This window comes from Salmo salar, chromosome 22, assembly GCF_965601325.2.
Source record: "Salmo salar chromosome 22, fSalSal1, whole genome shotgun sequence".
Taxonomy (NCBI): Eukaryota; Metazoa; Chordata; class Actinopteri; order Salmoniformes; family Salmonidae; genus Salmo; species Salmo salar.
Genome location: NC_138312.1, coordinates 26,138,321 through 26,166,148, shown reverse-complemented (window position 1 = coordinate 26,166,148; position 27,828 = coordinate 26,138,321). Strand labels below are relative to the sequence as shown.

The window sequence follows — 27,828 nt, the reverse complement described above, 5'->3', positions numbered from 1 at the left end:
CGGTAACGGAATTTCATCATGGGTCCCTGATCTGTACTACACAGAAATAGATAATTATGGATATACACATCATCCTCTTCATGGTGATGTATCCTAAATAGGTACACTAAGGTTTTAACATGCAATATCCTCCTGTGCATATTTGGGTATTATTCTACACACTGGAACTTATTTTAATGAGCTTTGCCCCCAACCAATACCAATTTTGGTTGGTCTGGACCGGACCAAATCTGAACCAATCATGGTGTATGTTTCACAAGTTTTGACATCAAATTACAGCAAGCACAGTAGAGCTCAGGGGCCTCATTTGTCGATGGTTTATGGACACAAAAAAAAATACTCTAAACATTGCGTGCTTTAGTTTTCCCGCAAAGGTTGGTATTTATCCATTTTGAACTTAAAGGAAAGTGCACATATCTCCACTCAAATCATCTACAAGGTTGATCAACTCTATTGCAAGCAAATAGACATTGTTCGTTTGGGGGAAATGGGAGTTGTTTGATGCACAGGAATTATAGTGGTAAGTTAATAAAAACATTCAAATGTAGGCCTAATGATAAAACACATGCATTTGCTGATGGTAAGGAGATTGCATGGCATCTAATACAGTATATTTATTTTTGTTTTATTATATAGGCCTAAATCATAATCATATTGCAGGACATGCCTCTCCTTTGCTGACATAATTGGTTTAAATTATTCTATCTACAGAACAAATGTTCATTCGCTCATTCAATAGCGAAGCATGCTCTGAAGTAAATAGACCGGTAGCCTTGACAGTAGCCTACAGTATGCGACAGTATAGGTACGCTCCAGTGCTAATGTGCGATAGGATTAGGAGTGTGAAAATCATAGTATAGGCTCAAATTAAATAGGCTAGGCTAAGGCAGGAGATAGAAACACAATCATGTATTGATAAACAAAATATTGAACAACAGTTAGTATTTTACATAGAAGTGTGGGCTGCAGCATTTACTTAAAAATTGTTAGAGGACAATCAATCTTGCAGAATGCATGGACAGTGTTTGGCATTCATTAGGCTGCATGCATTTTTTGTTTGGAAAAGTCACAACATTCTGCCCACACATCTACAGAAATGTGATCAAATTTGCCATTGCACTTTCTTTCAGGAACTGTCATGGCACAGTTCCAACATCTCCAAATTATACACAAATTAGGTCGTTTTTGTTACCATAGAAGGTGAATGGAGGGCGTGTTCTAGGTGGGATGGTAGTGGTCGTTCAGGACCACAAATATAATATAAGGAGACTGAATCAAAAATAATATAATATAGCTCTGATATATCAATGAAAACATGCATATATGTTGCGTGCGACAGTTTGATAAATCCCAATAATTTGTGACGCATGCAAATCCTAGAAACTCCATTTACGCCAGAATTTAGAAAGACATTTACACATGGTTGATAAATGAGGCCCCAGTAGAGTACAGCACAGAATAGTAGAGTATTGTCAGTGTTTCTCCGATAACTTGTTGCTGCCACTCCCAAAAATGTTATATATACAGTACCAACCAAAATTTGACACACCTACTCATTCCATGGTTTTTCTTTATTTTTACTAATTTCTAAATTGTAGAATAATAGTGAAGACATCAAACTATGAAATAAGACATACAGTTGAAGTCGGAAGTTCACATACACCTTAGCCAAATGCATTTAAACTCAGTTGAACAATTCCTGACATTTAATCCAAGTAAAAATTCCCTGTTTTAGGTCAGTTAGGATCACCACTTTATTTGAAGAATTTGAACTGTCAGAATAATAGTAGAGTGAATGATTTATTTCAGCTTTTATTTCTTTCATCACATTCAGAAGATTACATACACTCAATTAGTACTTGGTAGCATTGCCTTTAAATTGTTTAACTTGGGTCAAACGTTTCAGATAGCCTCCCACCAGCTTCCCACAATAAGTTGGGTGAATTTTGGCCCATTCCTCCTGAGAGAGCTGGTGTAACTGAGTCAGGTTTGTTGGCCTCCTTGCTCGCACACGCTTTTTCAGTTCTGCCCACAAATTTTCTATAGGATTGAGCTCATTGTTTTGTGATGGCCACTCCAATACCTTGACTTTGTTGTCCTTAAGCCATTTTGCCACAACTTTGGAAGTATGCTTGGGGTCATTGTCCATTTGGAAGACCCATTTGCGACCAAGCTTCAACTTCCTGACTGATGTCTTGAGATGTTGCTTCAATATGTCCACATCATTTTTCGTGCCTCATGATGCCATCTATTTTGTGAAGTGCACCAGTCCCTCCTGCATCAAAGCACCCCCACAACATGATGCGGCCACCCCCGTGCTTCACGGTTGGGATGGTGTTCTTCGGCTTGCAAGCATCCCCCTTTTTCCTCCAAACATAACAATGGTCATTATGGCAAACAGTTCTAATTTTGTTTCATCAGACTAGAGGACATTTCTCCAAAAATTACGATCTTTGTCCCCATGTCGGGTTGCAAACCGTAGTCTGGCTTTTTATGTCGGGTTTGGAGCAGTGGCTTCTTCCTTGCTGAGCGGCCTTTTAGGTTATATCGATATAGGACTCGTTTTACTGTTGATATAGATAATTTTGTACCCGTTTCCTCCAGCATCTTCACAATGTCCTTTGCTGTTGTTCTGGGATTGATTTGCACTTTTCACACCAAAGTACGATTAATCTCTAGGAGACAGAATGCGTCTTCTTCCTGAGCGGTATGGCGGCTGCGTGGTCCCATGGTGTTTATACTTGCGTACTATTGTTTGTACAGATGAATGTGGCGTCTTCAGGCGTTTGGAAATTGCTCCCAAGGATGAACCAGACTTGTGGAGGTCTACAATTTTTTTTCTGAGGTCTTGGCTGATTATTTTGATGTTTCCATGATGTCAAGCAAAAAGGCACTGCGTTTGAAGGTAGACCTTGAAATACATCACAGGTACACCTCCAATTGACTCAAATTATGTCAATTAGCCTATCAGAAGCTTCTAAAGCCATGACATTTTCTGGAATTTTCCAAGCTGTTTAAAGGCACAGTCAAGTTAGTGTATGTAAACTTCTGACCCACTGGATTTGTGATAGTGAATTCACTGAAGTGAAATAATCTTTCTGTAAAGAATTGTTGGAAAATGACTTGTGTCATGCACAAAGTAGATGTCCTAACCGACTTGCCAAAAATATAGTTTATAAACAAGAAATTTGTGGAGTGGTTGAAAAACAAGTTTGTCCTGTAACAGGTCTGACGCCGTTCCGCCTGCGGAACCCCTAGCCAACAGCCAATGGCATCGCACGGCGCGAAATACAAAACCAACTAAAATACCACAATTCAATTTTCTCAAACAATCAACTATTTTACACCATTTTAACCTCTATGGGCTACAGCCAGTGTAATCCCGTGGAGCGATCTTGAAATACCTAAAAAATGCAAAAACTTCAATTTCTCAAACATATGACTATTTTACAGCCATTTAAAGACAAGACTCTCGTTAATCTAACCACACTGTTTGATTTCAAAAAGGCTTTACAACGAAAGCAAAACATTAGATTATGTCAGCAGAGTACCCAGCCAGAAATAATCAGACACCCATTTTTCAAGCTAGCATATGTCACATAAACCCAAACCACAGCTAAATGCAGCACTAACCTTTGATGATCTTCATCAGACGACAACCCTAGGACATTATGTTATACAATACATGCATGTTTTGTTCAATCAAGTTCATATTTATATCAAAAAACAGCTTTTTACATTAACATGTGATGTTCAGAACTAGCATACCCACCGCAAACTTCCGGTGAATTTACTAAATTACTCACGATTAAAGTAAAAAAAATACATAACAATTATTTTAAGAATATAGATACAGAACTCCTTTATGCAATCGCGGTGTCAGATTTTAAAATAGCTTTTCGGCGAAAGCACATTTTGCAATATTCTGAGTTGATAGCTCGGCCATCACAGGCTAGCTAATTTGACACCCACCAAGTTTGGTGCTCACTAAACTCAGAATTAATATAAGAAAAATTGGCTTACCTTTGCTGTTCTTCGTCAGAATGCACTCCCAGGACTTCTACAACGAATGTTGTTTTGGTTCGAAATAATCCATAGTTATATTGAAATAGCTACGTTTTGTTCGTGCGTTGAGGTCACTATCCGAAGGGTGATGCGCGAGCGCATTTCGTGACAAAAAATGTCAAAATATTCCATTACCGTACTTCGAAGCATGTCAAACGCTGTTTAAAATCAATTTCTCGTAAAATGGCGATAATATTCCAACCGGGCGACGTTGTATTCATTCAAAGACTGAAAGAAAAAAAATGGAGTAGTCTCGTGGACGCGCATCTCCAGTGTCACTGTCCCCAGGCAGGCCAGTAACAAACAGAGCTGCTGTACTTAGCCCAGAGACTGCAGACCTCTCATTCCACTTTCTGGCGCCTTCTGAGAGCCAATGGAAGCCTTAGAAAATTTAACGTTACAGCACAGATGCTGTATTTTCGATAGAGAGGCTACAGAAGGACAATAAATTGTCAGACAGGGCACTTCCTGTATGGAATCTTCCCGATTTTGGCCTGCCATATGAGTTCTGTTATACTCAGACACCATTCAAACAGTTCTAGAAAGTTTAGTGTTTTCTATCCAAATCTACTAATTATATGCATATTCTAGTTTCTGGGCAGGAGTAGTAACCAGATTAAATCGGGTACGTTTTTTATCCGGCCGTGAAAAATACTGCCCCCTATCCCAAACAGGTTAATGACTCCAACCTAAGTGTATGTAAAATTCCGACTTCAACTGTATGGAATCATGTAGTAACCAAAAAAGCGTTAAACAAATCCAAAATGTATTTATATTTGAGATTCTTCAAAGTAGCCAGCCTTTGCCTTGATGACAACTTGACACAATCTTGGCACTCTCAACCAAGTTGCGCTGTCTTCTGTATACCACCCCTACCATGTCACAACACAACTGATTGGCTCAAATGCATTAAGAAGGAAAGAAATTCCACTATGTAACTTTTAAGAAGGCACAACTGTTAGTTGAAATGCATTCCAGGTGACTACCTCATGAAACTGGTTGAGAGAATGCCAAGATTGTGCAAAGCTGTCATCAAATCAAAGGGTGGCTACTTTGAATAATCTCAAATATAACCCTTTTTTTGGTTACTACATGATTCCATATGTGTTCTTTCATCGTTTTGATGTCTTCACTATTATTCTACAATGAAGAAATTTGTTAAAAAAATGAAGAAAAACCGTGGAATTAGTAGGTGTCCAAACTTTTGACTGGTATACACACACCTTTTTTAAACAATTTTCATGATGGTGAAACGTTTTCAGTGTACACTTAAACAGCTAAAACCAGATAAAAATGATGTAGAAAAGATAATGGAGCAATATATTTTAAAAATAAGATAATCTTTGAGAAGTAACAATCACCAAAATAAAAACTAAAGTCAGGGAGAATCTTTTATTTTTGTAATATTTATATATTTTTACATTACAAAACATACACATACAAATTACAAAAATGGCATGGCCTGGTGCCCCCATTGATTTGGTTATAATGTTTGAGTCTTTCAGCTAGCATAAGAACACAGCATAAGCCATGGCAGGATGTGTAGAATTGCAGGAAATTTGCTTTAAAACTACACATTTTTTCTCAGCCCATTGCAAAATGTGTAGAAATGTAGGAAATTTACTTTAAAAAAATGTTTAAATGCATTTCCGCTCCATGACAAAATGTGTGCAATTGTAGGAAACAAACTTAAACTGAAACATTTATTTAACTAACTTTGCAACCGTTGCTGAAACAAACACTGGAGTATTTTGGTATTATTAGGATCCCCATTAGCTGTTGCAAAAGCAGCAGCTACTCTTCCTGGGGTCCACACAAAAAAATGTAACATGACATAATACAGAACATTAATATACAAGAACAGTGAAAGGACATTACTACTTTTTTTTTAAAGGCACGCGTCGCCTACATATCAATGCATACACAAACTATCTAGGTCAAATAGGGGAGAGGCGTTGTGCCGTGAGGTGTTGCTTTATCTTTTTTGAAACCAGGTTTGCTGTTTTTTTTTTTTGCAATATGAGATGGAACGGAGTTCCATGCAATAATGGCTCTATATAATACCGTACGCCTTCTTGAATTTGTTCTGGATTTGAGGACTGTGAAAAGACCTCTGGTGGCATGTCTGGTGGGGTAAGTGTGTGTGTCAGAGCTGTGTGTAAGTTGACTATGCAAAGAATTTGGGAATTTCAACACATTAATGTTTCTTATGAAAAGAAGAAGGGATGCAGTCAGTCTCGCCTCAACTCTCAGACAAGAGAGACTGGCATGCATAGTATTTATATCAGCCCTCTGATTACAATGAAGAGCAAGACGTGCTGCTCTGTTCTGGGCCAGCTGCAGCTTAACTAGGTCTTTCCTTGCAGCACTGGACCACACGACTGGACAATAATCAAGATTAGACTTAACTATAGCCTGCAGAACTTGCTTTTTGGAGTGTGGTGTCAAAAAAGCAGAACATCTCTTTATTACGGACAGACCTCTCCCCATCTTTACAACCATTGAATCGATATGTTTTGACCTTGACAGTTTACAATGTAAGGCAACGCCAAGTAATTTAGTTGCCTCAACTTGTTCAACAGCCACACCATTCATTACCAGATTCAGATGAGGTCTAGAACTTAGGGAATGATTTATACCAAATACAATGCTCTTAGTTTTAGAGATGTTCAGGACCAGTTTATTACTGGCCACCCATTCTAAAACAGACTGGACTCTTTGTTAACTGTTTGTGACTTCATTAGCTGTGGTTGCTGATGCGTATACAGTATGGTTGAAACATCAGCATACATAGACACACATGCTTTGTTAATGCCAGTGACAGGTCATTGGTAAAAATAGAAAAGAGAGCCTAGAGAGCTGCTCTGTGGCACACCACACGTTACATGTTTGACATTAGAGAAGCTTCCATTAAAGAAAACCCTATGAGTTATATTAGATAGACAGCTCTGAATCCACGATATGGCAGAGGTTGAAAAGCCATAACACATACACTACCAGTCAAACGTTTTAGAACACCTACTCATTCAAAGGTTTTTCTTAATTCTTTACTATTTTCTACATTGTAAAATAATAGTGAGACATCAAAACTATGAAATATCACATATGGAATCATGTAGTATCCCAAAAAAGTTGTTAAACATATCAAAATATATTTGATATTGAAATTCTTCAAAGTAGCCACCCTTTTCCTTAATGACAGCTTTGCACACACTTGGCATTCTCTCAACCAGCTTCATGAGGTAGTCTCCTGGAATGCATTTCAATTAACAATTGTGCCTACTTAAAAGTTAATTTGTGGAATTTCATTCCTTCTTAATGCATTTGAGCCAATCAGTTGTGTTGTGACAAAGTATTGGGTGTATACAGAATATAGCCCTATTTGGTAAAATACAAAGTCCATATTATGGCAAGAACAGCTCAAATGAGCAAAGAGAAACAGTCCATCATTACTTTAAGACATGAAGGTCAGTCAATACGGAACATTAAGAACTTTGAAAGTTTCTTCATGTGCAGACGCATAAACCATCAAGCGCTATGATGAAACTGGCTCTCATGAGGACCGCCACAGGAATGGAAGACCCAGAGTTACCTCTGCGGCAGAGGATGTTCATTAGAGTTACCAGCCTCTGAAATTGCAGCCCAAATAAATGCTTCACAGAGTTCATGTAAAAGACACTTCTCAACATCAACTGTTCAGGGGAGACTGTGAATCAGGCCTTCATGGTCAAATTGTTGCAAAGAAACCACTATTAAAGGACACCAATAAGAAGAAGAGACTTGCGCGGGCCAAGAAACATGAGCAATGGACATTAGACCGGTGGAAATTTGTCCTTTGGTCTGGAGTCCAAATTTGAGATTTTTGGTTCCAACCGCTGTGTCTTTGTGAGATGCGGTGTGGGTGAACGGATTATCTCCGCATGGGTATATCCCACCGTAAAGCATGGAGGAGGAGGTGTAATAGTGTGGGGGTGCTTTGCTGGGGACACTGTCTGATTTATTTAGAATTTAAGGCACACTTAACCAACATGGCTACCACAGCATTCTGCAGCGATACGCCATCCCATCTGGTTTGGGCTTAGTGCGACTATAATTTGTTTTTCAACAGGACAATGACCCAACACACCTCCAGGCTGTGTAAGGGCTATTTTACCAAGAAGGAGAATAATGGAGTGGTGCATCAGATGACCTGGCCTCCACAATCCCCCGACCTCAACCAAAATGAGATGGTTTGGGATGAGTCGGACAGCAGAGTGAAGGAAAAGCAGCCAACAAGTGCTCAGCATATGTGGGAACGCCTTCAAGACTGTTGGAAAAGCGTTCCAGGTGAAGCTGGTTGAGAGAATGCCAAGAGTTTGCAAAGCTGTCATCAAGGCAAAGGGTGGCTATTTGAAGAATCTCAAATATTACATATATTTTGATATGTTTAACACTTTTTTTGTTACTACATGATTCCATATGTTATTTCGTAGTTTTGATGACTTCACTATTATTCTACAATGTAGAAAAAAACCCTTGAATGAGTAGGTGTTCTAAAACGTTTGACCGGTAGTGTATGTTTTTTCAACAACAGGTTACGGTCAATAATATCCAAGACTGCACTGAAATCTAACAATACAGCTCCGACAATCTTATTATTATCAATTTCTTTCAACTGATCATCAGTAATTTGTGTCATTGCAATACATGTTGAGTGCCCATCTCTATAAGCATGCTGCAAGTCTGTTATTCATTTGTTTACGGAGAAATAGCATTGTATTTGGTCATACACCATTTTTTCCAACAGTTTGCTAAGAGCTGACAGCAAGCTTATACTCTTGGGTAGCAGAATTACTTTGGATTCCCTACAGGCCTAAGGACAAAGACTTTCCTCTAGGCTCAGAATAAAGATATGACAGATAGGAGTGGCTATAGAGTCAGCTACCATCCTCAGTAACTTTCCATATAAGTTGTCAATGCTAAGAAGTTTGTCATTATTGATCTATAACAATAATTTTTCCACCTCTCCCACACCAACTTTACAAAATTCTAACTTGCAGTGCTTTTCTTTCATTATTTGTTTCTTTATGCATGAATCCAATGGCTCACTGTTTGCCCACTTTGCCAATGAAGTAATCATTCAAATAATTGCCCACATCAAATGGTTTTGTGATGAATAAGCCATCTCATTTGATGAAAGATGGAATTGAATTTGTCTTTCTACCCATAATTTAATTTAAAGTTTTTTTCTATCATTCTTTATATTATTGATCTTGGCTTCATAAAACAGTTTCTTCTTCTTTTATATTGAGTTTAGTCACTCAATTTGCAGTAAGTCAGCCAGTCAGATGTCCAGCCAGACTTATTAGCCACTCCTTTTGCCCCATCTCTTTCAACCAAACAGTTTTTCGATTCCTCATCAATCCATGGAGCCTTAACAGTTATAACAGCCAGTTTCCTAACAGGTGCATGTTTATCAATAATTGGAAGAAGCAATTTCATAAATTGCAGCATCTGGATGCTCCTCATTAATCACATCAGACCAACAAATATTTTTAACAACATCCACATAAGAGTCCCAGTAAAATCTTTTGTATGATCTCTTATACACCATTTTAGGCCCAGCTGTTTTTGGCTTTCCTGGATATAGCCAATATATTGTGATCACTGCATCCAATGGGTACAGATACAGCATTAGAACAAAGTTCTACAGTATTAGTAAAAATGTGACTAATAGTTGTGGATGATCTTGTTCCTGTAGTGTTTGTAAACACCCTGGTAGGTTGATTAGTAACCTGAACCAGATTACAGGCGCTGGTTACAGTAAGAAGCTTCCTCTTGAGCGGACAGCTTGATGAAAACCAGCCAATATTCAGGTCCCCAAGAAAGTAGACCTCTCTGTTTACATCACATGCATTTCACACATATTATTTAGATACTGACTGTTCTCACTTGGTGGCCTATAACACCCCAAAATAAAAGGCTTTAAATGTGCCAAGTGAACCTGCAGCAACAACACTTCAGTAACACTCCAGGTCTCATGTGGAGATTCTAAATTCCGTCCACAACCATCTTGTTCCGCCTTGATTGTCCCTCGATATAGTCTGATTTAGCCATCATTGTTATCATGGATTCACACACAGAACTGATGTCCTCTCTCAATGACTTACAGATTGCTGTCATCTTGCCGTTCTCCTGTTTCAACTCATCGAGCTGACGCTGGGAGAACTGCAAACTGTTCTTCAGGTGCTGGACCTCTCTGGTCAAGTCACCATTATTTTATTAGTTGAATTCACCAGTATTTGGACAAAGCACTTGAAGCTATTTTCTTGTTATTGTAGCAACTGCTTGTAGAACTATTTTTGTTCATTTAAAAGATCCTTCACGTGTGATAAGAGACACCACTGTCCTCAACGGTACTTTGGTCTCCGCCGGCTTTGGTCTTTGTCATGGTAGTTAGCGACGTAGGTTATGCTGTTAATCCTCACAGTTCCAGACAGGGCAGGTCATGGGAAAGATTGAAAACAACAAAAAGCGGGGATCTAGACAGCCACAAACCTGGGACAATCCGCAGTCCCAGCCACAATGGCTAACCGTGTCACGGGCTGCGTTCAAGCCCTCAAGAAAACCCAGCTCGCTTGATAATGCCAAAAAGCTCCTCAGATCCGTCCTTGTTCGACGGGATCACTGGACAGAGACTAGCAGTCCCAACAACTGATGCCAACTGCGTCGCGGGATCCAAACAAAAAAGTTAGCTAGCTACTTCCAATACACTTTCAAAACAACAAACTTTTTAAAACAACAAAACCGAGCTCTTCCTCGTTCCGTGTTCAAAAGGAAGTGACGTATTACAACCTGACAAGGTAGGGGTGGTGTATCAATTCATCAGTACAGTAGAGTTCAGTACAGTACAGTAGAGTTCAGTACAGTAGAGTTCACTAGAGTGCAGCAGATTACAGTAGAGTATAGTACAGTAAAGTAGACTATAGTTCAGAACAGTACAGTAAAGTTCAGTACAGTAGAGTATAGTAAAGTAGAATATAGTTCAGTACAGTAGAGTTCAGTAAAGTACAATACAGTAGAGTACAGTATAGTTCAGTATAGAGTGGCCAGATGGAAGCCACTCCTCAGTAAAAGGCACATCATCAGCCCGCTCTGGTTTGATGAAACCAAGATTGAACTCTTTGGCCTGAATGCCAAGCGTCACGTCTGGAGGAAACCTGGCACCATCCCTACGGTGAAGCATGGTGGTGGCAAAATCTAATCCATTTTATAATAACGCTCTAATGTAACAAAATGTGGAAAAAGTCAAGGGGTCTGAATATTTTCCGAATGCAATATATTTCTAATAAGGGGTCTTTGCTTATTCAACGTTTTTAGGATGGAAAATTTGTGCGAAAAAAAAATATATGCCTTAATATCAAAAATAATATATACTCTCATCTTTCATTTGACACCCAATTTGATATGCTCCTATGAAATTCACATGTTGGTGCTCATGGGTCCTTTTACGTGGAAATGACCATTACTTATTGTACATGCCACCATCCTTCATTTCTTATGGTCTGTTCATATGCATAATGTCTTGAGCGGGTGTGTGTCAACAGAATTTGGCCCGAGATAGTCAGGTAGTAGGGCTGGGAATTGCTAGGGACCTCACGATACGATATTATGAGATTCTTATGATTTTCACTATTCTATATGTATTGCGATTTGATACTGTGATACTGTCTAAATGAATATCTTGATATGTAACTGTATAGATTTTTTTCCCCCATCACTATCTGGTAGATGCATGTCAGAAAACCTACATAGACGCTGGTGACCTGGATGGCCACCATAGCAAACCTGGAAATCCGTGTCTCACCACTATGCCCCGTGCCTCATCGTTACACCAGTTTGCAGTATCATGGCCCAAGGCAGGCACCATGCTCCCTATGCAACATCAAAAGCCTCAGCAGGTGCTAGTACAGTAGCAATCCCCCCTCTCTCTGCACCACCGTCAACAGACAAATCGATCAAAGGCAGCGCATGTGTTTGTGTTGGATTATGGGTCAGCAGAACACTGGAAGAGAGCAGACTTCCCTGGGGTGCTCTAACCTCTGAGGTGACACAGGTAGATATTGTTTAGCATGAAAGTGAAACAGGAGGTCTGCATTATAATAGTCATTTGACAAATAGTATTAGTTGATTATGTAGTGTGATTTACTCTGTATGTGGTCCCCCTGGGCATCTACTGTAATGTCCATAATCCATCTTTACTACTTATCCCACTGCATACTTGTACAAATATAGATTGGGGCCATATTCAATAACATGCTTTCTCTAATATGGTAAATAAGAAAGTGTGTTGGTATTTTGTTGCATGTCTTTGAGTGTATGTGGTTGGGGCATGTGTTTGAATTGTGCAAATCTGTGCATGTGTGTGTGGTGTGTGTTCAGAGTGCCCAGGAGTCAGAGGAGATCCAGGATGAACTGAATGAGAAGGTGGAGAGGCTGAAGGCTGAGCTGCTGGTCTTTAAGAGCCTTATGAGCGATGTGAGTATAGTATATACACCCTCACACTCCACAGCACACTCACTCTTTCCATGACATAGACTGACCAGGTCAATCTAGGTGAAAGCTTGATCCCTTATTATCACTTAAAATCCACTTCAATCAGTGTAGATGTAGAGAATAATAATGGCGCCGAAGTAGATGGCTGCAGTTTTACGATCCCGTAACCAATTGTGCTATTGTGTATGTTTTTTGCACATAATGTTTCTACCACCGTGTCTTATGACCGGAAAAGAGCTTCTTGATATCAGAGCAGCGATTACTCACCCCGTACTGGAGGAATTCTTCTTCAACGAGTCGGACGGGAAGGATTTACTCCAGACACCCGACAAGGCCCTCATCCCCGTCACTTGCAGGAGGAAAAGACGGAGACATTGTGGATGACGGTCCGAGAGCCTTCTAAGGATCCGTCGCCAAGAGGGTAATCTACCTTTGCCATCGGTCCAATTAGCCAATTTACAATCAATCGGTAATAAAATAGACAAACTACGAGCACGTATATCCTACCAATGGGACATTAAAAACTGTAATATCTTATGTTTCACCGAGTCGTAGCTGAAAGATGACATGATTAACATACTGCTGGCGAGTTTTAAGCTTTTTCGGCAGGATAGAACAGCGGCCTCTGGTAAAACAAGGGGCGGCGGCCTATGCATATTTGTAAACAACAGCTGATGCACGAAATCTAAGGAAGTCTCAAGGTTTTGCTCATGCATCTCATGATAAGCTGTAGACCACACTATCTACCTAGAGAGTTTATCGGTATTTTTGTAGCTGTCAACATACCACCACAGACCGATGCTGGCAATAAAACCGCACTCAATGAGCTGTACAGTATACGCAAACAGGAAAATGCTCATCCAGAGGCTACGCTCCTAGTGGCCGGGGACTTTAATGCAGGGAAACTAAAATCAGTTTTACCTCATTTCTATCAGCATGTTAAATGTGCAACCAGAGGGAAAAAACTCAAGACCACCTTTACTCCACACACAGAGACACGTGCAAAGCTCTCCCTCACCCTCAATTTGGCAATCTGACCATAATTCTATCCTCCAGATTCCTGCTTACAAGCAAAATCTAAAGCAGGAAGCAGCAGTGACTCGGGCAATAAGAAAGTGGTCAGATGAAGCAGATGCTAAGCTACAGGACTGTTTTGCTAGCACAGACCGGAATATGTTCCAAGATTCTTCCGATGGCATTGAGAGTACACCACATCAGTCACTGGCTTCATCAATAAGTGCATCGATGACGTCGTCCCCACAGTGGCCGTACGTACATACCCCAACCAGAAGCCATGGATTACAGGTAACATTTGCACTGAGCTAAAGGGTAGAGCTGCCACTTTCAAGGAGCGGAACTCTAACCCGGAAGCTTATAAGAAATCCTTCTACGCCCTCTGACGAACCATCAAACAGGCAAAGCGTCAATACAGGACTAAGATCGAACCATACTACACCAGCTCCGACGCTCGTCGGGCAGGGCTTGCAAACTATTACAGACTACAAAGGGAAGCACAGCCACAAGCTGCCCAGTGACACGAACCAACCAGACGAGCTAAATAACTTCTGTGCTCGCTTTGAGGCAAGTAACACTGAAACATGCATGAGAGCACCAGCTGTTTCGGATGACTGTGTGATCACGCTCTCTGTAGCCGATGTGAGTAAGACCTTTAAACAGGTCAACATTCACAAGGCCGCAGGGCCAGACGGATTACCAGGACGTGTACTCCGAGCATGCGCTGACCAACTGGTAAGTGTCTTCACTGACATTTTCAACCTGTCCCTGACTGAGTCTGTAATACCAACATGTTTCAAGCAGACCACTATAGTCCGTGCCCAAGAACACTTAGGTAACCTGCCTAAATTACTACAGACCCGTAGCACTCACGCCTGTCGCCATGAAGTGCTTTGAAAGGCTGGTCATGGCTCAAATCAACACCATTATCTCAGAAACTCTAGACCCACTCCAATTTGCATACCGCCCCAATAGATCCACAGATGACACAATCTCTATTGCACTCCACACTGCCCTTTCCCACCTGGACAAAAGGAACACCTATGTGAGAATGCTGTTCATTGACTACAGCACAGCGTTCAACACCATACTGTCCACAAAGCTCATCACTAAGCTAAAGACCCTGGGACTAAACACCTCCCTCTGCAACAAGATCCTGGACTTCCTGATGGGCCGCCCCCAGGTGGTAAGGGTAGGGAACAACACATCCGCCATGTGCGTGCCCAGTCCCGTCCTGTACTCCCGGTTCACTCATGACTGCATGGCCAGGCACGACTCCAACACCATCATTAAGTTTGCCAATGACACAACAGTGGTAGGCCTGATCACTGACAATAATGAGACAGCCTATAGGGAGGAGGTCAGAGACCTGGTCGTTTGGTGCCAGGACAACAACCTCTCCCTCAACGTGATCAAGACAAAGGAGATGATTGTGGACTACAGGAAAAGGAGGACCAAGCACTCCCCCATTCTCATCGACGGGACTGCAGTGGAACAGGTTGAGAGATTTAAGTTCCTTGGTTTCCAAATCACCAACAAACTATCATGGTCCTAGCACACTAAGACAGTTGTGAAGAGGGCATGACAAAGGCTATTCCACCTCAGGAGACTGAAAAGATTTGGCATGGGTCCTCAGATCCTCAAAAGGTTCTACAGCTGCACCATCAAGAGCATCCTGACGGGTTGCATCACTGCCTGGTATGGCAACTGCTCGGCCTCCGACCGCAAGGGACTACAGAGTGTAGTGCGTATGGCCCAGTACATCACTGGGGCCAAGCTTCCTGCCATCCAGGACCTCTATATCAGGCGGTGTCAGAGGAAGGCCCTAAAAATTGTCAAAGACTCCAGCCACTCTAGTCATAAACTGTTCTCTCTGCTACGGAAGTTTACATACACTTAGGTTGGAGTCATTTAAACTCGTTTTTCAACCACTCCACAAATTTCTTGTAAACAAACTATAGTATTGGCAAGTCGGTTAGGACATCTACTTTGTGCATGTCATTTTTCCAACAATTGTTTAGACATATTATTTGACTTATAATTCACTGTATCACAATTCCAGTGGGTCAGAAGTTTACATACACTAAGTTGACTGTGCCTTTAAACAGCTTGGAAAATTCCAGAAAATGATGTCATGGCTTTAGAAGCGTCTGATAGGCTAATTGACAATTTGAGTCAATTGGAGGTGTACCTGTGGATGCATTTCAAGGCCTACCTTCAAAATCAGTGCCTCTTTGCTTGACATCAAGTCTGGTTCATCCTTGGGAGCAATTTCCAAATGCCTGAAGGTACCACATTCATCTGTACAAACAATAGTATGCAAGTATAAACACCATGGGACCACACAGCCGTCATACCGCTCAGGAAGGAGACGTGTTCTGTCTCCTAGAGATGAATGTTGTCACAGCTGTCGTGGAAGAGAGAATGGGACCAAGGCGCAGCGGGTTGCGTGCTCAACATATTTATTAAAATAATGAGAACACCACGGAAAAACAATAAACAAAGTAACGACAGGAACAGAGAAGCAGGCTCAACAAAAGCAGTGCTCTCAAACAACTACCCACAAGTGACAAACAAAACACACACCTATTTATAGGACTCCCAATCAGAGGCAACTAGGAACACCTGCCTCCAATTGAGTCCAGCACCCAACCTACACATAGAAAAACTACCCTAGAATATACACATAGAAATACAAACATAGACCAGTGACCAAAAAACCCCATAATACATAAATAAACTATCCTCTGCCACGTCCTGACCAAACTACAATAACAAAATATCCTCTATACTGGTCAGGACGTGACAAATGTACTTTGGTGCAAAAAGTGCAAATCAATCCCAGAGCAACAGCAAAGGACCTTGTGAAGATGCTGGAGGAAACAGGTACAAAAGTATCTATATCCACAGTAAAACAAGTCCTATATTGATATAACCTGAAAGGCCGCTCAGCAAGGAAGACACCACTGCTCCAAAACCACCATAAAAAGCCAGACTACGGTTTGCAACTGCACATGGGGACAAAGATTGTACTTTTTGGAGAAATGTCCTCTAGTCTGATGAAGCAAAAATAGAACTGCTTGGCCATAATGACCATCATTATGTTTGGAGAAAAAAGGGGGACGCTTGCAAGCTGAAGAACACCATCCCAACCGTGAAGCACGGGGGTGGCAGCATCATGTTGTGGGGGTGCTTTGCTGCAGGAGGGACTGGTGCACTTCACAAAATAGATGGCATCATGAGGTAGGGAAATTATGTGGATATATTGAAGCAACATCTCAAGACATCAGTCAGGAAGTTAAAGCTTGGTTGCAAATGGGTCTTCCAAATGGACAATGACACCAAGCATACTTCCAAAGTTGTGGCAAAATGGCTTAAGGACAACAATGTCAAGGTATTGGAGTGGCCATCACAAAGCCCTGACCTCAATCCCATAGAAAACTTGTGGGCAGAACTGAAAAAGCGTGTGCGAGCAAGGAGGCCGACAAACCTGACTCAGTTACACCAGCTCTGTCAGGAGGTACGGGCCAAAATTCACCCAACTTATTGTGGGAAGCTTGTGGAAGGCTACCCGAAAGGTTTGACCCAAGTTAAACAATTTAAAGGCAATGCTACCAAATACTAATTGAGTGCATGTTAACTTTTGACCCACTGGGAATGTGATGAAAGGAAGAAAAGCTGAAATAAATTGTTCTCTCTACTATTATTCTGACATTTCACATTCTTAAAATAAAGTGGGGATCCTAACTGACCTAAGACAGGGATTTTTACTAGGATTAAATGTTAGGAATTGTGAAAAACTGAGTTTAAATGTATTTGGCTAAGGTGTATGTAAACTTCCGACTTCAACTGTAGCTCTCTTGTTATTTTACTGCTGCTGTTTAATTATTTGTTACTTTAATTTTTTTTGTATTTTTTTACTCATCTATTTTTTACTTAACACTTATTTATTTTTCTTAACTTCTTAAGGCATTATTGGTTACGGGTTTGTAAAGTAAGCATTTCACTGTTAGGTCTACACCTGTTGTTTTCTGCGCATGTGACAAATACAATTTCACTTGATTTGAGATTAAGAAGAGGAGACAGCTTAAAGAAGGATTGTTTTGCCTTGAGACTATTGAGAGATGGATTGTGTATGTATGTGTGCCATTCAGACGGTGAAGACAGAAAATGTAAGTGCCTTTGAACGGGGTATGGTAGTAGGTGCCAGTCACACCGGTTTGTGTCAACAACTTGAACTCTGCTAGGTTTGTCACGCTCAACAGTTTCCCGTGTGTATCAAGAATGGTCCTCCACCCAAAGGACATTCAGCCAACTTGACACAACTGTGGGAAGCATTGGCGTCAACATGGGCCAGCATCCCTGTGGAACGCTTTTGACACCTTGTAGAGCCCACGTCCCAATGAATTGAGGCTGTTCTGAGGGCAAAAAGGGGTGGGGTTTAACTCAATATTAGGAAGGTGTTCTTAGTGTTTGCTACACTCAGTGTATATCCTCAACAATACTGCAGTGGTTGTATTGACAGTCATATTGTTTTTAATAGGTGATGATAGATGTTGTCAGTCATACTGTAGAGGTCCTTAGGGCTTCATTCATCATCCTGAACACACTTAGAGACTGGGCTCCAGGACAGGCTAGTAGATTCACACCCCTCCTTGTTTAGATTTTTACCCAGCAGTGAAAACATATTCTGCCACAAACAACATTTCAGACAGGCATAGTGCTCAGATAGGACTGTTTTCATAAACAAACAGTAGATCAACAGGACTTTATGCTGTGTCTACAATAATTTATTTTTCTCATGGGGCGGCAGGAAGCCTAGTGGTTAGAGCTTTGGACTAGTAACTGAAAGGTTGCAAGATCGAATCCCCGAGCTGACAAGGTTAAAATCTGTCGTTCTGCCCCTGAACAAGGCAGTTAACCCACTGTTCCTAGGCCATCATTGAAAATAAGAATTTGATCTTAACTGACTTGTCTAGTTAAATAAAGGTAAAAATTCAATGGAGCTTGGCTCTAGTGTGACGGCTGTAATATACGGCAGCTGGCTTGGGAGTCATTTGGATTTCTGTAGAAACCATTCTAGCTTGGCTCCCTCTCTTATTGACTTCTCTGTTTAACTGGCCATGTCGGTTAGTGGCATTATGGGTAATAGCAGCTTCCTCGTCATGGCACAACTACCTGTAGTCAGAGAAGAGACGATACATTCAGTACAGTAGTAGATCTATGCGGCAACACAGTGTGTCTAATCTGATAGATGTCCTGGGTAGTGAATAAACACTGTGATTTGGGACATGTCCTTAGAATTTGTGTACTTTGTCATTGCTCATTTATTAAGGGTGGTCGACATCTGAGATCCAAATATGTCAGGAGATCTCAATATGTCAATATGGATCTGGATATGAAAGTAAGAGATATTTCTATTCCTGCCTTCCCACTCCCCTTTACCCTACAATCGAAATACTAGCCTTCCCCTTGTAGATGGTTTAGTATAGAATTGTTTGGTCATAATAGCATATTAGACTAATTGCAAGTTATTGAGTGACGAAAAGAAGCATGGGATGCAGCAGTGATCAAATTCATTTTGGAGTTTGCTTTGGACCTTCACAGAAATGTTGCATGATGTGTTATTGACCCAGACTGACTGGATGTGGGTTTCTGCTGGGTCTGCAATTTAACAAGTGTATTCAATTGACTTTAATACTGCTGCATATGCTGGGCCGGCTCTAGCCTTTTGGGGGCCCTAAGTGAGATTTGGTTGGGGGGCACGCAATTCTCCAGATTTTGCCATGAGACGAAGAGACATAAGCAATTTTAGAACAAATGTCATGCAATTCTACAAATTTTGCCACAGGATAAAGTTTTGCAGTTTTATAACACATTTCATACAGTTCTACTCATTTTGCGGTGGGGCAGAGAGACATTTCTGCAGTTTTAAAGCTAATTTCCTGCAATTCTACACATTTTGCCATGACTTATGCCATGTTAATGATATCTGAGTGAGAGTGACTAACAAAATCAATGGGGGGCCCCTGGAGGTCAGGGCCCCTGGGCATGTTCCCTATGTGCCCTGTCAGTATTCGGCCATGATTACTACAAGTTTAGATAACTGGTTAGACTAATTTACCAATCTAAAAATTGTTCGCTGACATGGCTAATTGAGTGACTGTCAGTGACTGACAAAACAAGAGAAAAACTGCTGATGCACAACCAAATTTCTAACTTGCACCTTGTGTATTCTACTATTCTAACTCGACTAAGGGGGCTCTAAGCGACTGCTTATGTTGCTTATGGCTGGAGCCGGCCCTGCGTATATTGCCAATCACAGATAGCCAGTCATGGATGAACTCAGCATGTGACTTATGTTATTCATATCTGTCCGATAGCTTTAAAAAGCGTTTAGAGATTTGTTGAGTATAGTAAGGAGAGGTTTTGGTTGGGTGATTCTCTGCTTCACAGCCAGCAACACCGACCCCTCTCCTTCCTCTCCAGCAAATGTCCGACATGGACACTAAGATCCAGGAGAAAGCCATGCGGGTGGACATGGACATCTGCCGGCGCATCGACATCACCGCCAAACTGTGTGACGTGGCTCAGCAGTGCAACTCAGAGGACATGTCCAAGGTGTTCAACGTCAGCCCGGCCAGGTCGCTCCCAGAGATGGTGTGTATTTATCTGTATGTTAGGCCTCACTCTGGAACAGCTAACTACCGGTATACTGCTGCTACACTCTCTTCTACATAGGCAGACACACACCACTAACACAATACTCATTGACCCCTCCTCCATACACACACAAACACAGTCATTGCTCAGCGGTGAACTGCTGATGCTGTGACTCTCTGCACTGCACACAAGGTTATCACATTGTGCAGACAGTGCTGGCTAAAGCCCGACTATGAATCCAGACAGAAACAGACCAGAGGCTTTTTAGGTGGTGCATTGTACTGCTTAAATTACTAATGTCGGATTAGACAAACTGCCTCAAATTCTGCATTGATGCCATCAGTAAGTAATCTGGTTGTGTGTGTGTGTGTGTGTGTGTGTGTGTGTGTGTGTGTGTGTGTGTGTGTGTGTGTGTGTGTGTGTGTGTGTGTGTGTGTGTGTGTGTGTGTGTGTGTGTGTGTGTGTGTGTGTGTGTGTGTGTGTGTGTGTGTGTGTGTGTGTGTGTGTTCCAGAGTGCCATGGCGTGCTGCAGGAAGAAGGAGTGCAGGCCTGTGTCTGACGAGGACAGCTCTGAGATGGATGCAGACCCCAGCACCAGTACCTCAGAGGAGGAGGTCCCGCTCAACGTTACTGACGAAATGAAACGCATGCTCAACCAGCTGTGAGTCAGCCTTCAAACACACACACACACACCCATGGTGCATTGTGTTTCTATCATGTTGTACTTTGCTCCCATCTAGTGTTAATTCAGAGTCCTGCATTAATAATTTTTTCAGTAGTTAATTTCCTGTGCTACAATTAGGGCCACCAAATGATAGATGACAACATTAAATCAAAGAATATGTATTCATTGTGTATATGAATTCCTCAGTGTAATATTGGATATTGGTTATAGGTCTAATTTGTATTATACTAAATCTTCTGTCACTGTCTCAAGTCATTCTCAAACACTGTATGTAGTCTGTTTTCCTGCATGCCTTCTCTATGTATCTTTCTTCGTCCTCTGTGTTTGGACCTCTTGTAAGGTGGTGCCTGTTGTGTTGTCCTCTCTTCCTCTCTCTCTTCCTTCCACTCGCTGTCTCTGTCCCCCATAGAAATTGTTCAGATGATAATTTTGTTGCCAGGAGGGAGACGTTTGACATTGATGACGACTGTGACAGCCTGACGTGGGAAGAAAATGACGAGACCCTGTTGCTATGGGAGGACTTTAACAACTACAACATACAACCCGGTGCCATCACCGCGGCAAACTGCACAGCCAACAGCAACACAGAGGAGCCTGTGAGTCGGAATAGACACCATACAGTAAATGTCAAGGATACATATGTACAGGATAATGCATAAACATTTCAATTACCACTACCCACTGATAAACTAATGGACAAGGGTATAGGAAGGCATTGAGGAGATATTCACCTCCCAAACTTCCCATCCATTCATATTCAGCAAAGTGAAATGTTTGCAGTAAAATAACTTATTTTCATTTTGAAATCCTGCCCATTGTTCTGCTCTCAGTTGAGAAATGCAACATCCTAACAGAATGTATTAGCGAATCTTCTTTGCTTCCTCCCAGGTCTCTCAGGATGGAAGCCTGGGCAGCCTCATAGATGAGACAGAATCACTATTCAAGACCAGAGAGCAGGAGTACCATGAGACCATTGGCACGATTGAGGTGAACAGGCGGTGTCTGTGGGTGTGTGCATGCGTGCCTGCCTGCCTACGAGCCTGTGTGTGTATATGTGTGTATGAGAGGGACAATGTGACAGAAAGAGAGGTAGGGGCCTACAGTAACAAAAATAGAGGGAGAATGAAATCCCCTGAGATATCTACCTGTTAGAGATTGTCCCTGGGAAATTTTTCCTCTCATTGTATCTAATAGAAACACCTGTCAAGTGAAAGTACAGAGGAGGACGACTGCCTTTGATTTGTTGGTTGTTTTGTCCCTCTCTCTGTTTGGTTTTGATTTGTGACTCAGCTTGATGATTCGGCCAGAGTGATTCAGTCCCTGGCAGGGCTGGCACCTGTCCCTGATCAACGTCACTGATGTCTCTCTCTCTTCTCTTCCTTACTTTTTTTTTCTCTGGCTCCCTTTCACCTCTCCCCTCCTCTTCTCTCATCTCCTCTCTCTGTCCATCTATCTCTCTCACCCTCACTCTAACTCTCTCCCTCCCTCCATCTCCCCCTGCCCCGCTCTCTCTCCCTCTCAGATGGAGCTAGCCACAGCGAAGAGTGACATGAACAGACACCTGCATGAGTACATGGAGATGTGTCGCATGAAACGTGGTCTGGACGTGCAGATGGAGACGTGCAGGAGGATGATCAAAGGGGGCAGGAACTCTCCCTCCGTCAGTTCGGTGGCTAGCAGCGACTCAGGGAACACTGACGAGATGCAGGACAAACTACTGGACAAGGATGGAGAGGCTGAGGTGCCAATCAGTTGATAGCCTGGCTCCACCCCCTTCCTCCCCTGTTCACTGACAGCTGCTCACAGAGCTCCACTCTGCTTGGCGGCTGACCCCAGTGTTCTGCTCTGCTTGGCATCTTTAGCCAAGGGGTACTGGTGGTCCTGACGGTCCTAATGGTCCTATGGATCTGGCCCACTGTCCCAGGCCCGGAACTGGTGCTTATTGTCTCTGTTCTCACAGGAATGGAGGGGGACGGGGTTCATTTGCTTCACAAGGCAAAGGCAGAGGTGGCACATACAATATAGTGTCTGAGCTGTGCTCTTTTCCACAGTGCTGCACAGGAACATCCAGCAAAACAATCAACATGATCAAACCAGTCATTCTGGCTCACTATTAGCATAGTATAAACAGTTCCACTGTCACCATTGTCATTCTATTGGCCTGATGTTGAACAGTCCATTTGGTGAACAGGGAACAACATGCACAACATTATTCACCAGTGAGAATATCTATCCTTTTGAGTTTTTTAATAATCACACAAAAAAATCACATTATGAGCAGTCACACTATTTTGTACTTGCATGTTCCCCATAGATGCAGATTGATCATTCACATATACTGTACATTCAAATGTTCAATTGGGGATTGCAATGTTCTCACCAAAGAGTCAAAGCTAAAAAAAAATCCGTTTGACTGGACTCTCCACTGTTAGCAGTGTTGACTGGGGAAGGAGCACAGCCCTTTGCTGCAATAATGCATTGTTCACATTCTATGCAATTTAGCTAGCCTTATTTCAGGATAACCTTTGACCTTCATTAACCCTCTTTTCCTTCATGATTTGCCTTTTTAAGCTGGGCAGGTGTTTTATATTTGTCATTCAGAGTGCTCCTGTGTGTTCTCCAAAGTAGAAGAGCAATGGGAGGTGCAGAATTATCTCAAAAAAGGAAAACTCCCTTGTTTCCTTTGTCAAAGGCACACCTCCTCCCCCATCCATGTTAATTTAGAGGCCGTAAACATTTGAAAGGTTATCCAAAACAATATGGAACAAGGTGCCAGCAAACGTGCTGTTTTTGATTTGTATTGCCTTATGCTTATTACTATCATAGTAAGCTTCAGCTAAGTTTAGTAATTTTCCCTTAAATGTATCTAATTGGTAGAACTAAGTTATTGATGGTCCCTTGGGCTACTCTTTGGTAAGTCCAAAGCAGTGGAGGCTGCTGAGGGGAGGATGGCTCATAATAATGGCTGGAACGGAGCGAATGGAACGGTATCAAACACATGGTCAAACACATGGAAACCATGTGTTTGATGTATTTGATACTATTCCACCTATTCAGCTCCAGCCATTACCACAAGCCCATTCTCTCCAATTGAGGTGCCACCAACTTCCTGTGGTCCAAAGAGCTTTTGAAAGTTATTGGTCACCTGTTTGTTCTCTCAGAGAGAGGGTACTGACATGATATATTACATAAAACAATCACATAAACTGGCAATACCATGAACATTGGTTGATGATACATTCCCTAGATTATACACTGAAAAAGTTGGTATTTATGATTTTCTTTTGCCAATCTTGGATACTAACCTCAGATGGTCTCTCATAACAACTCCCACCCTTCTGTCCAGCAGGGTGCACTGTTCCTATCATATTCCGTTGTCTAATTGTCATGTGCCCTGGATTGGGTTTATAATTGTTGGTACATAGATAAGAGGGCTGTTGGCATGTGATCGAATACCCCAGATGCCTTTCTGTTCATACTGCTGTATGTATAATGAATTTTGTTGTATTACATCCTGTCTAATTATTTGATGTAATTCATCAATTAAAAAAATTGATCAATGCATGGGGATTGGGAGAGGTTTTCTGGAAGTTATTTTTCAATTGGTTTATGGAATGTTGTTAGTTTGCAGAATCAAGGACAAAAATGCTATTTGTATGATGAGGGTTTTAAGATGGAAAAATAATGACATTTGTCATTGCATTGTTTTATGGAGGAAGAAGGGCTATTGCATTTGGTTGTTTCTTTTAATTATTTAACATTGAACTAGGGGCACATAGTTGTAGTACAATAGTGTTGCAATTCCCTATAATTTCTTAAATCAAAAGATACAATATGTTCCTGTATCTTTACATGGGCCCATGAATTTGCATTGTACAGATTGAATTGTGAGTGTTGAGGCATGAATGAAATATTATCTTCTTGTTTAACAATCATGGATGGTAAAAATGGTATGGAAACTTAACTACTCATCATTTCATCTGACACAGATTCTGGCCCAACCAGTCTATTGTATATTATTTCCTAAACCATGGTAAAATGTCAAGACTCAAACACACTATAAAGACAGATAACATTTAGGGAGAGGCCTTATTCCCAACTAATTATAAAAATCCTTTCTGTTAGATTTAAAATCAGCCTGACGAGTGCAGCAGTAAGCCATGCTTTTTTTGTCCTTTGTTGCACTATACAGTATAGGCTGGGAAACACCTTGTATGTTGTACAGTAGACCTATGTGGCTGTTTGTGTGATGAGCACTGACATAACACAATCTCCAAATGCCTTTAGTTCTCATGTCTCATGATGACTGTAATATTGTTGCATATTTTCAATTGAACAGATTGTAGACACCTTCTTTGCTGAATGTATGGTCAATATTTAGGAGCAGTCTTCTGAGTAGACCTACAGTCCCAACCTTACAATCAGAACTGGTGCATATCTCAGGATATGGGTCAGAACACAGAAACCTGATGTGTACATGGCACATTGTTCTTTATTGTCTAAGCAAACACAAATTGTACATGTATCGTTGAACTACTACATTATGTACCCTTGCAGGATGTAGGTTTGGCTTATTGAGCCTATATGGGAATTTGAAATTGTTGGGTTTAAATGTTTCATAAGTATTTTACATGGTTGGTTTTATCGATGTAGTGCTAGGGTCTAAAGTGTTACATTAGCCATTACTAAAATTTACACTGTATGACCAAAAGTATGTGGACACCTGCTCGTCGAACATCTCATTCCAAAATCATGGGCATTAATATGGAGTTGGTCCCCCATTTGCTCCTATAACAGCCTCCACTCTTCATGGAAAGCTTTCCACTAGATGTTGGAACATTGCTGCAGGGACATGCTTCCCTTCATTCACAAGAGAATTAGTGAGGTTGGGCATCGATGTTGGGCGATTAGGCCTGACTCGCAGTCGGTGTTCCAATTCATCCCAAATGTGTTCGATGGGGTTGAGGTCAGGGCTCTGTGCAGATCAGTCAAGTTCTTCCACACTGAGTTCGACAAACCATTTCTGTATGGACCTCGCTTTGTGCACGGGGGAATTGTCATGCTGAAACAGGAAAGGGCCTTCTCCAAACTTGCCACAAAGTAATCCTTCTAACCCCCCCTTAAAAGATTTAGATGCACTATTGTAAAGTGGTTGTTCCACTGGATATTATAAGGTGAATGCACCAATTTGTAAGTCGCTCTGGATAAGAGCGTCTGCTAAATGACTTAAAATGTAAAATGTAAATGTAAGTTGGAAGCACAGAATCACCTAGAATGTCATTGTATGCTGTAGCATTAAGATTTCCCTTCACTGGAACTAAGGGGCCTAGCCCGAACCATTGTTCCTCCTCCACCAAACTTTACCTATGCATTCGGGTAGGTAGCATTCTCCTGGCATCCGCCAAACCCAGATTAGTCTGTCGGACTGCGTGTTTCCACTGCTCCAGAGTCCAATAGCGGCGAGCTTTATACCATTCCAGCCGACGCTTGGCATTGCGCATGGTGATCTTAGGCTTGTGTGCGGCTGCTCGGCCATGGAAACCCATTTCATGAAGCTCCCGACGAACAATTCTTATGACGTTGCTTCCAGAGACAGTTTGGAACTTGGTAGTGAGTGTTGCAACCAAGGACAGGCAATCTTTACACGCTTCAGCACTCGGCGGTCCCGTTCTGTGAGCTTGTGTGACTTCCCACTTCGTGGCTGAGCCGTTGCTGCTCCTAGACGTTTCCACTTCACAATAACAGCACTTACAGTTGACAGGGCAGCTCTAGCAGGGCAGACATTTGACGAACTGACTTGTTGGAAAGGTGGCATCCTATGACGGTGCTACGTTGAAAGTCACTGAGCTCTTCAGTAAGGCCATTCTACTAATTTGAAGGGGTGTTCACATACTTTTGTATATATTGTGTATCTTCCGTTGCTTTGTCACCCTAACGTTCAGAGCTTGTCTGTAGTGGGGGGTATTCCCTGTGTTCTAGAGAGGCAGAGGTAGGTCTTCATCCCCAGTCAAGGTGGCCATGGAGGAAAGTACTGTCTTTGATGACCATTGACCTCATTGTATTTTCATACACATCACATAATGATGATGCTATTTCAAGCCTGCTGTTTTTAATTCAAATGATTTATTTCCCTGCATCTTTCTTTTTTCAATGCATACCTCTGTGCATTGTAAAATATGATATTATTTGTATGTAAACTTAGTAAAACATTGCATTCATGGGGATTCGGGTATACTGTTGTTTGAAAATAATGAATGTACACTGTAATTGGTGTTGGGGGAAAGTGAAATAAAATGGTGGATTGCCTTTAGCTTGAGTCTTTGTTGTCCTCTAGAGATGTATCATGTTTAATTACACATATTACAAAATGTTTGATCTGCATGTAATTGCACCCCCTCATATAGTCTACTCTACGTTATCCTGTGCTTAAGTAACAAGTTGAAGATTGATTCATATCGCCGAATAACAATGATGTCTAAATAATCTGATAGACAGATAGATTGATAGATAGAAAGACATACCATGCCTTCAGAAAGTATTCACACCCCCTGACATTTTCCACATTTTGTTGTGTTACAGCCTGTCACGATTCCCACCGACGGTGGCGCCCCCTCCTGCTCGGGTGCACCTGACAGGACTGTTGGCTGTCAGTTTCCTTGTTTTGTTTGTTATAGTGTTCTTTCTAATTAAATTGAAAGATGAATACTAACTCCGCTGCATTTTGGTCCATTCCTGAAGACAGCCCTTACAGAATTACCCACCTTCAGCGTCGCCCACTTTGGTGGCGCTGATAGCTGCGCCGGGCAGACGGGCCACTCGGGCTGACCCTGGCAGACAGACCACTCGGGCTGGGCCGGAGGACTGGA

At 41.7% G+C, this 27,828-nt stretch overlaps 1 protein-coding gene across 3 annotated transcripts in view; it reads left to right on the top strand.

The window, feature by feature from the left end:
* Positions 1-27,272, top strand: part of LOC106582958 (intermediate filament family orphan 2) — an 84,373-nt gene extending 57,101 nt beyond the window's left edge. Inside the window, exons 3-9 of one of the 3 annotated variants that reach the window (XM_014166602.3) lie at positions 12,487-12,582; positions 18,950-19,018; positions 20,104-20,274; positions 20,790-20,938; positions 21,402-21,558; positions 21,851-21,949; positions 22,485-27,272. In XM_014166602.3, coding sequence (XP_014022077.3) covers positions 12,487-12,582; positions 18,950-19,018; positions 20,104-20,274; positions 20,790-20,938; positions 21,402-21,558; positions 21,851-21,949; positions 22,485-22,718 — 975 coding nt within the window. In that variant the 3' untranslated portion in view covers positions 22,719-27,272. Of the gene's footprint in view, positions 1-12,486; positions 12,583-18,949; positions 19,019-20,103; positions 20,275-20,789; positions 20,939-21,371; positions 21,559-21,850; positions 21,950-22,484 lie in introns of all 3 variants that reach the window. The other 2 variants (XM_014166601.3, XM_014166604.3) reach the window with 2 other exon arrangements.
* Positions 27,273-27,828: the final 556 nt, after the last annotated feature.